The 13,306-nt window shown below is 33.0% G+C and overlaps 1 protein-coding gene across 1 annotated transcript; it reads right to left on the reverse strand.

The window, feature by feature from the left end:
- Window positions 1-1,853: 1,853 nt before the first annotated feature.
- On the reverse strand, window positions 1,854-9,648 carry LOC129947814 (polypeptide N-acetylgalactosaminyltransferase 35A). Its single transcript, XM_056058513.1, has 8 exons — window positions 9,169-9,648; window positions 8,889-9,030; window positions 3,256-3,761; window positions 2,886-3,196; window positions 2,629-2,828; window positions 2,413-2,559; window positions 2,194-2,332; window positions 1,854-2,128 (listed from the first exon to the last, which is right to left on the reverse strand). The coding sequence occupies exons 1-8, from the start codon at window positions 9,473-9,475 to the stop codon at window positions 1,994-1,996; spliced, it is 1,887 nt and encodes a 628-aa protein (XP_055914488.1). The 5' UTR covers window positions 9,476-9,648; the 3' UTR covers window positions 1,854-1,993.
- Window positions 9,649-13,306: the final 3,658 nt, after the last annotated feature.

Genomic DNA, 13,306 nt, shown 5'->3' on the forward strand with positions numbered 1-13,306 from the left:
AAGTTTGTTCTATCTTCAATACTCTATCTCATTTTGTTTAATGATCACCTTTCTGCAATTTGTAATCCAATACATTGTTTCGCTGACAATAGTACTCTTCAATTGAACCTAAACAGCATTGTACACAATTTAACGCTACCAAAACGTCCAACGCTTGAGTACACAAAACTTCCATTTCTGGGCTGGTGCTCCTGCAACTTAGTTTTGACTATTTTGACAGTATTGAACGAAAGCATTTAAATTGATTTGTGATAATATTGTCATTGATTGATCTACGTCACTTGAATATCGTCATAAAGTTTCTTGTCTTACCCTTTTTTAATGTTGTTTTAATGGTTTATGCTCTAGAGAAATAGCCCGTTGCATTCCTTTTGAACAGTACAATCGGAATACTCGCACTTCTAGGAATGCTAATGAATATACCCTCTAGTCCAACCTCTGTCGCACATTCAAGTACAGAGATTCGTTCTTTAGCCGTAACCTTACCGCAGTCTGTATTTTCCAGTCATTGCTACTAATGTGCACCGTTACCTGCTTCCAAACCCCTTATCCTTTTCCTAATGCTCACACTATGTCTCTGCATGATAAGGGTACTAGTTTTCCCTTGATTGTGCGCGTATTATTCAAAAATGTGATTATAAACAACTAACCCCATAAAGGACAGAATTTAAAAAATGAAGAAACTGCATTGGTCGCATTCACAAAGCAACTAGCTTTGTGTATGCAAAACTACACTACAAAGCTAGTCAATCTGGAACTGTCATATTATTGACAAATGCAAATAATATATAAAATACAAACATTTTTGATTTGATAACCTTAACTTATCTTTCGTGTTTTTAAATTTAATAAAATCAAATTTAAGACACAATTTTAATGATTTATATTAGTATTTAAATACTTAACGATTAATTTCATTTTGAATTCGTGTGGTTTACCGAGCAGCTGATTGTGAAAGGTCAAAATCATTCTCCACTTACTTTGTAGACAAATTTTTTATACTACGTCGGAGGGGAAATTTCAACTACTTTTGTAGTTGGATTAAGCCAATCAGAATCCTTTGACTACGTAGCCAGTGGGCGCATTCACAAAGCTAGTGGCTACGTAGTCAAAATTCAACTAGCTTTGTGAATGCAAAACTACACTACAAAGCTCTGGAACTGTCATATTATTGACAGATGCAAATACATAAAATAAGAAACATTTTTTATTTGATAACTTTAACTTATCTTTTCTGTTTTAACTCCAATAAAATCACATTTAAGACACAATTTGAATGATTTATATTTGTATTTAAATATTAAACAATTTATTTCATTTTGAATTCGTGTTACTTAACCGAGCAGCTGATTGTGAAACGTCAAAATCATTCTCCACTAACTTTGTAGCCGAACTTTTAACACTACGTCGAAGGAGAAATTTCAACTACTTTTGTAGTTAGATTTAGCCAATCAGAATCCCTTGACTACGTAGCCACTAGCTTTGTGAATGCGACCATTTTTAGTCAAATTATTTAAATGTTTTAAAACTAGTTTTACGAAAAAAACTAGTTACAAAAAAGTTTCAAGTTTTTCATAAATTTCTCATTGAATTTCTTGTTTTCGTCATGTTGAGGTAGTTGCTCCCATACAAATCCATAGAAAAAATGAGGATTCGCAAAACAAACAACTGTTCTGGTTTCTGGTTAAAAGAGAGTGACACATTGGTCGCAGTACTACCAATCAGTTGTACTTTTGTCATACAAGCTCAAAACTTGGGGTTATAAAAATAATACTCATAAAATAGCTATATACTTTTGATTAACCTGTTGTTTCTCTGCTTAACAAATATATGTATGTAGTACAAAAAATTCATTTCTAACAAATTTGTAAATATTTTCTATTTAACAAAAGTTTATAGTACAAGTCTTACAAAATTAATCTATACATAGAGAGAATTTTAACTTACTAAAAATAATTATGTATATTAATTATATAATAATTAATAACAATTCTTATTCCATTGAGATTATGTCCCAAGCATTTGGGACATTTTTCGTGCACAAATCCAGTTTAAGCGTAGCTCCTTCACTAACTTCTGATGCTTTTATACAAGTTCCAGTTGCCATATTGTATACAGGACTACTTTCCTAAAAAGTTAAAAGTTTATTTAAAATGATTTAATTTATCTATTTTGTGGTAAATTAATCCTTACAGAGCTTGTGTGCCTCCATTGTTGATCACCTAGCATCTCGTGACATTTTCCAAGTACTGGATATGCATAATTTGAGCTTAACGATGCTTCCAAACACAACAACTTATCCAAAATAATTTCTGATTTTTCTGTTTCATACCTTAAAAAATCAAAAAAAAAAAAAAATACATTAGATAATATTATGTTCGTCATCATCAATCTTTTATATTTTCCATTTACCATATTTGATTCTTTGCTTTCATACAAGTCTGTAAAGTGATCATGCTTCCTTTTTTGTAGAAACCATTTACTTTAGGTCCAACCACTGAAGCACATAAGTTTGTGCCCGAAAGTCGCATTAGAAAACTACTTGTGTACTTTCGTTTCCTTAAAAACAAATACATATATCGATATTTAATATTAGTATATCTTAAGAAAATAAATTCGAACGCTTACCTGGAATGCCAAGGTTGAAATATTGATTTTGAGTTTTTACTTGATTTTTTATGTTCACCGGGTAAATCTAGCTCTGGATAAACATTATGCATGTACCAAGTAAAATTTGAGCATTTTAATTTCTCTCTCAGTTCAAGGCGTTCCTTAATGTCACCGAAATCAAAAAATCGAGCGATATTTTCATGCTTAATGTAGTAATCCTTCAGAAACAAAAAATATATGAAAAAGAAATATTTTATTTTGTTTTATAAATTTACCTTAAATTCATCCATCCAAACATAGGCTAGACGGAGTGAATTTTTAAGCATTGTATTGACACCTTCTGGGGAGCTATATGGTCGTCGCTTTCGAAATATATGACCCACTCGAGAACATGGCATTATCTTAATAGCGCCTCCACACTGCCACACTCGAAATGATATTTCAAGGTTTTCCCCACCCCAGATATCCATACCCATATCATATTCGCCAATATGGTGAAAATATAGCCTGTCAACAGCAAAGAGTCCTCCAGCCATTGTGGGCGACTTAAATGGTCCCGAAAAGGAATTCTCGTCCTTCAAAGTGCCTAAACAAAAAACATTATGACTACAGATAAGTTTGAAAAAAAAATTATATATTATTTACCATCTGGAAGATTTTCCCACTTAAAATGTAATCCCCAATTAAATCCACCTCTTACTAGAGGACTTGATGTATACTGAAAAGTATCGGCATTGATAATATCTATTACGGGAACTGCAAGCGTTGAGTTTTCATGTTTAACTATGTGCAAAAGAGGTTCTATCCAATCTTTATTCACTTCAATGTGACTGTCTAGGAAAACAAGAATATCGCCTGTGGAATTTCTAGCACCAATGACACGCGCTCGTATCAGACCTTCTCTTTGTGTATTTCTTAATAATCTGACTTTATGATCATGATCAAATTTACGTATTTCTTCAATGAGTCCAGTTAATAGGTCTGGGACATCACTAAAGTCATCGACTAGAATAATTTCTTTAAGATATTTTATAGGCGTTCTATCCAATATGGACTTAATGGAACGCAATAAAGTCATTTTGTGTTCATTGTAATAGCACATTATTATTGTAGCGCTTGGAAGTTCTTCATCATAAATTTGCTTTTGGCATCTGAAAAGATAAGTTTTAATGATTATAGTTATATTTTTTTGTATGACGAGAAGTTGTTGTTTAGCTATCAGCAATAATTCTTTTTCGTATAAGAACAATAAGGTTATGGAAATGAATTTTTCCAGTTAATCGTTGTTCATTATCGATGGCTGAAGTTTTACTTATGAAAGAGTTGAACTTATTGCTTAGGGATTGAATATGAAATAGATTGACATGTGAGTATCGTAATACTACACAAAATGTAAAATATGCGTTTCAATAAAAACAAAATATCTACCTTTGTACAAGTTGGTGAAAACAATTGATATAAAATTAAATTCAATAGATACATCGCAAGATCTTTTTAAGTGGGAAAGATGGAGACGGACAAATTTGCATTTATAAAATGTTAGCGTCATGAAAGACGAAGAATCAAATAAAACCAAAACAATTCATTTTTTTGAAGTAAGAAATTGTTTTTGAACAAAATAACTCTAGATACAATTTGACGTATAAATGTTTAACATTATCTCAAAACATTCTAACTGAAAGGTTTCAATGTACAACACTTAAGTCAAACTCGATATACTTTTTGATACGTGTTGCACAGTTTTTACTTATAATGATACTAAGATCAAAATATTGGCTTGAAATGAGAGGCAATAGGTAGGTTTAATAAGGAAGGGATGTACGATAGGTTAGGAGTGCGGAGGATTCAATGACCAGCACATAAGGGAAGGCTAGAACTAGGATGGGATAAGGGGTATGGGAGTTGGAATAGAATGTCTACAACGAAGGCGATGGCATGCTCGCGATGCTCGGCTAAGCTCGCCGGATGAGGGGGGGATCTTTCCTTCGTAGATGGACCTCACCTCTTTCCAAAACTAGAATTTCATGCCATTATAAAAAACTTAAACGATCCCAAAAACATTACATTAACACAACAAACAAATTTGTACCGACTTGCACACTACAACCAAAACCAGACTTCCAAACTAGCACTACACGTAAAGAACACCAAACACAGGACAACCTACACACCGCCACCAGACACAGAACTATCGACACACTACGACTGACTCACCATCACCAGACACACCATCACCAAACAATACTACATTCATGCTCGACCTGACACACTATCACCGGATAACACGACATTCACGCCGGACCTGACACGCCTCGGGAACGCTGGGGCTGTTGTTGCAACATGGCCGAATTTAAATTAAATTATCGATATGCAAACAAAAAAAGCACTTCCGACACATAAACTCAAGGACTTACAATAAAATATAAATACTAAAAATATAATCAAGAACGAAATTATAAGAGAAATTAAAAAGAATCTGTATTAAAGTTATTTGGATGAATTTTAGATATAAATTATATGTATATACAAATAGACATATATGTACATATATATCTGCATAGGCATACGGTGCCTTATACAGTATTCTCCTGCGGTTTTGGGTAGGTATACTATATTTGTTGGGAGGTTTAAACGATATTGTATCTTGAGTAATTTAAATAAATGAGGTGAGATTGATTTTTTTTTTTATCTTGCTCGTATATAAAATTACTTGGCGATCCGGGAACGTCGACGGACCATCCTTCTATCGAGTATTTCCAGCCTCGCGACACCTTTTGATATCGAGTGGGTCTTCGTTACGTATGTATGAGTTGCTCATACGCCTGCAGCTGCGGCGGCCGCAAAAAAATCAATCTCACCTTATTTCGTTTATTTAAGATTTTTTTCTTTGTATCCTAGTTTTTTTCCTTTGTCTTCCTTTTTTTTCCTCCTCTTTTGTCGATTCCCACTTTTTTTTATATGTCCTATAACCAACTTCCAAGATGCTTTCTTCGCGGTTGCCGAACTAACAATCTTGACTCGACTAGTGGTCTTTTAGCAGTTCAGCTATAACCTAACCGCTTATTTTCATTGCCTACAGTAAGGTTTAACGAACTACTTCTTTTCGTATATTTTTATACCTGAACCCTTGCTTTTAAGCTCAATCATATCCCTATATAGTCCTATAAGCTTCTTTTCCCACCAGCCTATCTCTGAACCCTTTTTCCATTACTAGCTTCCCTTGTCATTCCCATTTCGCCGAAACTATAATTTAAATAAAGTCTTTTTCTCTATGTTGTCGCCCTTGTCAAAATCCAAGAAAATATATCGGTCGCGCTGCTTAACCTCGTCATCCTTTTCTACATTATCTATTATTCTTTTCCTTATTTGAGATCCCTTTCTCTTTCTAATTTACTCTCTAATTCAGTCGGTAGTCTGTTTAGTCATTTCATTTCATCGAAGCTTAAGTTGAAAGTCGTGGGCGCATGGAAATAAAAAAACAATTTAAAAAGGGACATAAAAACAACAACAGATAAAAACAAAATTGTATTTAGGATTACAAAAACTATGTTGGAATGCCTAAGGTAAGTCTTTACGAGTACTTTTTCATATTCTGAACAGGGCAATAGACTGGAGTTTTACTCCGTCCATTTTCTTGGTCAGCCTTGTAAATATTTTTTTTTTTTTTCAATTGTCTAATGTTATTCAATTTTCCTTGCAGGAATGGTGACTCCACCTAGGACAAATCTGGCCCATCGGTGGCCACAACAGGCTAAATCAGCCTAAATATTTATCACTCAGAAAATGGCTTTCAAAGGACTTTGTTTATTTTGCTAACATCACTTTATGGACTCTAGATTTTAGCTTTTAATAGTCATAGTTTTTCAAACATTTTCAAATCGTTTTAAAAGACACATATAAAATATAAGACTTGCTGGTTTAAACCCCTAAGCCACCTTGAATTTGCTATAAAGCATATTTGGCGAAAACTAATCTCTTTTTTAGGGTCTGAAGAGAAATTTAAAGCATGGAGTAATAATAGTACTTACAATTTTCGAGAATAGAAAATGAGAACTATACAATGCTTCAATTTGAAGTTAAAATAAGATACTCTTTTGGTATCTTCAATAAATCATGGGTCAACCTCGAGTAAAAATCAAATATAACCAAAAAAAGAAGATATCCCGCTTTAAAAATAAAAAAAAATTAAAAATAGATAGATTTTTGGTATATTAAGATATCCGAAAAACAGTTGATTCAAAATACTGTCAAATTTTAACGAACCTGAAAATTGATTACAAATTTGTATGTGTTTTCGTAAAAATTCAGTGAGTTATTAAAATTATCCATTAAATATTGCATTTAAAAATAATTTTGGACATCTGTCTAATTTTCAATTTTCGTTAAAAGCCAAAAAATATATTTATTGTTTGTCTTCTATCTCAATTTAATTAATAAGATATCTAAAAATTAACCATATAAACCAACTAACACTCCTCGTCAACTGAATACGCACAAACATTTTTGAATATATTTTATTCATTTTTTCGAAACAGTGATGGTTTTTATGCCATCTGTTGATGGTAAAAATTTTGGTTACATATAAATAACAGAATTTCAAAGATTTATCCAAAAACAACCGTCAGTATTTTCTTCAACCACTTCCAAAGTGTAACTTATGCAAAGTAGAAGTTTGTTTTTCTTCTACTTTCACCTTTATTTTTAATTACTTCGTAAATTCGATTCGGTAGTACCCGTAGCGTGATGGTTAGTGCGTTGGACTGTGATGCAAGGGGTCTAGGGTTCAATCTCTGCCTGTGCCACCTAAATTTTTTCACGGGTACTGCCTCTTGCGAGGAATAAACAAATTCTCCAAGAGTAATTCTTGTCATGAAAAAGTGCTTTCTCAAATTAATTGTTCGGATTCAGCATATTAACTGTAGGTCCCTTCCATCTCGGGCAACATTACTCGCACAAAAGAATGTTTGAGAGTTGTAAGTCACTAGGCCCTAGACCACCTAATTTATTAGTTAACTTCGATCCGGCATGGAATCGTATATTAAGGTCAGATGAGTACGGCGGTCATTGAAGCAACTGCACTTGTTGCCCATCTATCCATATTTTTTTATTATGCGCGCTGAATGAATAGGCGCATTATCATGTTGGTAGGTCCAGTTTATGGGTCCAAAGATGTTAGAAAATTTAGGAAAATTTCTTTCCAAAATTACTTTATACCCAGCTGCTGTCATTTTTGATGTTACAACCTCGAGCTCATAATAATTGACTGCTCCCCATATCTTGACATATCCTTCACGACTATGATGGCGCTTTAAAAATCTTTTTTTCTTTTCTTAAGTCGTGAAAATAGAAGATGAACATATTAGGGCCATCGAAATTAAACTTTTTTTCATCTGAAAAAAACGCGTGATACCATTCTTTTTTCCAACTCATGTGAAGTCTTGAAAAATCTAATCGCAACATTTTCCGTCTCTCGTCAAGTGGTGGTTTTCTCTTAAGTTTCATTTGTTAAAGATGGCTTGAGTTGTTGATTACTCTTAAAACTGTTGAAAAACCTGCGTTTACGCCGACTTTTTGTTTTATTTTTGCCACAGAATCAGAATTTGATGCACATCTTAAAATTCTTAGTCTTCATATTTTTGCCGTATGCATCTTTATTTTTCAAGTAAGAATAAACAACATTAAAACTTCGGCCAACTTTATCAGCTATTGCACGTTCAGTTAGGCCTTGGTCTCTAAGTAAATCGATTTTAGCCTTTTCAATACTGTTAAGACACGTAGATCTTTCTTTTTCATAAAATTTGAAATCAAGAATTAAATTATACTGAAAACTCTAAAATCGGTAATTTAAACTGTCAAGCACTCAAAAAAAACTTATTAACAACGAAGAAAATGGCGTTGTACCTATTCAGTTGACTAAAAAAAAAATGGATCAAATATATTAAAAAATGTTTGTGCGTATTCAGTTGACGAGGAGTGTATAGCTAATATAAACAAGTAATCGTATATGTACAATTATTTTTGAACTTCCCTGTCTTTAATTTAGAAGTAAGAATTAGTTGAAGTGAGAGCAAATTGTACATAATATTCTTTAGCTGTGGGCATTTACTTCAATCAACGACAACGACTCATCACTTCATCAGAACTAATTCAAATCAATTTATTCATAAAGACTGGATCCTCAGCACCAATACAAGATTAAGATAATGCAGAATTGTAGAAGCAGAAGCAAATCACATAGATATACCTACAAAACTTAGGAAATAACCATTCTTACTTACATTTTATGCCGAGTATCTGGAATGTCACGACTTAATCCAATATTATTGCTGACTAATGCGTTAAATGCATGATTTTTGTAACCTAAATCTCTAATATGTTGGTCATCTAGATTTTTTATTACTCCATATCTGTTGACATTACCTGCAAGCAAAAATACATACATTAGTAATTCAGCTTTTAAAGAAAACTGGTTCAAGATTGCCCATAGCCTGTAGCAACAACCAGTATAACCAAAAAAACAAAACATATTGAAACATACCTTAGTATGTATTTACTTACCTAATCTTTGTATAAATGCATGTTTGGACACTAATGGATTGACGGAATGCTTCGTGGGAATCTGATCCGAAGTAAATCTTTCTTCGTGGTTCTTTTGCTGATTGTTGACAATTGGAATGTATGTGGAACTAAATCCTTCAAATGCTTGTGCCCTAGGGTAATTGTTTGGCACAAAACCCCGAAAGGTCTCTTTTGTAAGATGAAAGTACAATAAAATTGTAATTATCCACGTAAACGAGGCCACCATAATCCCCCAGCAAAACGATTTACCCAAAAGTCCTTTCACGAACATTACAAGTCTATTCATTTCATCTTACTTTCCTTGTTTGAATTGAAAGTGTGATTTTGTTGGATTTTGTAGAACTTACACTATAAACAAAAGTTTAATTGCAAATACATTGGTCACTTATCTGATAAAAAAAGTAATTATTTTGAGCACTTTGCTCTTGATATATATATCTACTCTAGTTTTGCATACCTCTCTGCTCTGCTTTTTTGAAGTTTCCATCGAATGACATCACTTGACGTTTAGGGTACAGTGTGTACATTTCTATTTTGTACTTTTTTATTCAATACAATTATTTTATTGAATCAGGGATGTGATCTTCGGTAATTGGCAATTCGTCCCAAAACTTCATACAGAAACAACAATGAAATCATAAATTTCGTTAAGCTTTCCGTGCTTTTCAAGTTTGGGCACATAAATTTCATTTGATTGATTTATTTTTATGTACTTTCATTATATCTTTGTGCATAAAATCTATAGTATTATAATGGAGCTGTTTTTATTTTAAAACTACCTTCCCATTGAATACTCTTGACATTTAGTTTCGTTTTATATTTTATTTTCAATTTACAGAGAAAAAATATTCGGGGCGACTTTCCATTACCGCAGCACGAATTTCTTTCTGAATTTTTTTGAGAGTTAGGTAGGGGTCTCAATAGAACACGTTTAAATCTTTAAGTCATAGAAAAAAATATTTTCTTTTTCGGGCTTAACCCTACTTTTTTTGTATTTCATTTTTTGAGCCTAAGGGACATGCTGGCCCCCTGCAACCACCCTGCTTAGGATGAATATAGGATTTGGGGTGTGTGCGACTTTGGGTATATGCAAAGTGCTCCTTGCATTTGAGCACTAAAATCAAAAAAATGGAAGAAATGTCAAAATCAACCATTATTGCGTAGTGTGTATGTAAAAAAGTGAATTTTGATAATTATTTTAAAATATAAATAAATTTTTCCTCGCTCTAAAATTGCTATATAGTTATTATTTATTTGCACATACATATCTATCAAATAAAAAAAAACCACTAGTCAAAATTCGTGCTGCGGTAATGGAAAGTTGAGCCAAACTGCCTCCCCATTGGATACTTTTGACAAATAGTTTCGTTTTCTATTTTATTTTCAATTTTACAGAGAAAAATATTCTATATGAGATTTTTTAAGTAACTTTTTGTAAATTGCTTTATTGTATTTGAATATTTATCATAATTCAATCTTTTTTTATTTAAGGTAGCCTTTCATGTTTACATACAAAACAAATTTAAAGCTCTAACAAACCTGCACTTCAAATAATACAGGAACATTTTAAGCCAAATAAAAATAAAATACCTAGCCGCGAAAATATAAGAAACTAAACGTATATATACCCACATATATATGTCTAAGAATGATGGCTTCTTGCAAGTTTGTCAAACCGCTTTTTTGCAAATTCTGGGCATATCAAAATTCAGAGTTCAAGATATATGCAAAAATCATCTCTCAGCTGGAGCTGGACGACAAGACAAACGAGGGGGTGACACTAGATCCAGAAAATATCAACAAAAAAAGGGGATTAAAGTCTCTTATTAAGTGTTCACCAGGGAAAGAAAAAGTGTTGACAATTGGAAAGTATGCAATGCATAAAGAGAAAGCTAAGCCTTTTCATGAATAGCTCCAAAAATCCTCTGAAGAAATCTTTAAGTTTTCATTTAATTGTCGAAAAATCTAGTTTTACCAAAAGTTGTTGATCAGCTGCAAATTATTCAAGGCAGCTCTATCAGTATAATTTCACAATCTGTGAAGGGACATCAAAAAACAAACAAGCATCTGACAATGTTAAAATTTATTCTTGGTCTGAAGATCAACGGTTGAAAGGTTCCAACGAAATCGCATCAATTTTATTCTCCTACCTAAAAGGCCTGAATATCAAAAGCTGTTCTAAAATTCAGATGTTTTGGGATGGCTGCCCTGGCCAAAACAAAAATATAACTGTTATTGGGATGCTGGCAAAATGGCTTCTTGAGCTTTGGCCTCCGAATATAAAATCCATCGAATTGGTTTTTGCAATAGTTGGCCATTCGTACTTACCATCTGACAGGATTTTCGGTCGCATTGAAAAGGAGCTAAAGAAAATAGACACAATTATTCAGCCAGAAGAATTCAAAAAAATATTTGAAAATATGGACAGGTTAAGACCGTTGGAGAAGAAGTACCCATCTTCTACTTTAAATCTTCGGTTGCCAAAAATTTTAAACCACCTGGTCAACTGCATTTCCCTTTTGCATCCTCAAAACGCATCATGCTTATAAAGCAAAATAAAAATATCGTGTTCAAAGGAGAAGTAAATTATAAAGTGGCTTCGGGAAGTTTTAAATCCAGAGTTACTTGATAATAAGGTCCCAGTAAAAAAAGAAAATTGACAAATTACTGGTCAAACATTTTGGAAGTAAATGGAAGGATAATATTTTTTATTACAAAAATGTAATTATTGCTCCTGAGCAACTATTTGAAGAAATTCAAAATGATGACGAGGAAATTCCACCAGAGGAACAAGAAGTGTTCACAAGAAAAGTTGGATTGATATAAAAACAAAATAAAATTTCATTAAATAAAAGTTCTGTATACGAAAAAGCATATAAAATAATAGAATCAAAAAGTCTACAAGAAATTTTTTGTCATTTTGGCTGGTAAGTTAATTACCTCCCTTATAGGCTTTTCACACCAAGTTCAAAAACCGGTTTTCGTGAAATTATCGGCTTTCGACGAAAACCTACACCGAAAAATCAAGTTTTCCAATAGATTTTTGGTAAACCACAAATTTGCGTAAGCCACAAGTTTTATATAAAACCTCTCAAAAACTAGTAACAATTCAAAGTTGAATTAACCAAATAAACCTTTCGAAACATTCAGCGCTCAAATTAATGCAAACAAAACAGCTGATGGCTGCTGTGAAAACAAATATTTCATTTTGAAATAAATTTGTTCGTGGTAATTAATATTATTTAAACAATTTCCTTACAAAATAAGATTTATTGCTTTTTGCTTTTTATTTACAGAATATGGAAGAAAAAAAAAACAAAAAAAAAGAACTTTGGAAAATTTGCCAACGTCGAGAATAAAAGCCCCAGTGACTATTTGCAGCACTAGCGGTTCTTTAATGATCTTCCAGAGTTTCTAACACTCTTTGTTAAGCGAAGAACTGGAATTCAATATGGCAACTGACGTGATGATCCCAAGGACGAGGAAGACTTGCTCGTAGTTCGTAATGACGTTTCCAAGGGATGCGCCTTCGAACTCGTCGCCACAAATATAATCGACGCTTTCGCTAACTAACTAGGTTTAATCGCAAGGATTTGGGAGAGGAGAATAAGTATGAAAGAAAATTTAACTTAATGAACAGCCTGAAAACATCAAGAAGATCCTCAGTGCATTGGACAAATCATGCGAGTCCTCAAAGGAAGAAGCCAAACAGATAGTCATGGAAAAATTGCAGGAGCATAACAGCTTCAGTGATCGCTCTGGTTGAGTGTGATTTTGGTAGGAATCTGGACCTACACGAAATCGTTCAGAATCTTCTCAACTCCGACTATAAGTTGCTCGGACGGCCACAACATATGGTGATTTTGAAGGCACATTTGGCCAACAGAAGAAATAGTCATAAGCTCAATATTTTGGGTTGAATTTGTTGTGAAAGAAGAAGAAAATATTTTAAATAAAATTGATTATTATTGCAACAGCTTTGTTTGTTGTTGATTCTTTGGTATATTTTCTACACAATTAAAGGATAGCTGCAACCAAGCGAGCTTGTACTTCTTGTTGGTTCATGTCGTGAGCATATTCGACTCGTCACAACTTCAGTTGAAACTCTTTTTCTAGA

This window comes from Eupeodes corollae, chromosome 2, assembly GCF_945859685.1.
Source record: "Eupeodes corollae chromosome 2, idEupCoro1.1, whole genome shotgun sequence".
Lineage (NCBI taxonomy): Eukaryota > Metazoa > Arthropoda > Insecta > Diptera > Syrphidae > Eupeodes > Eupeodes corollae.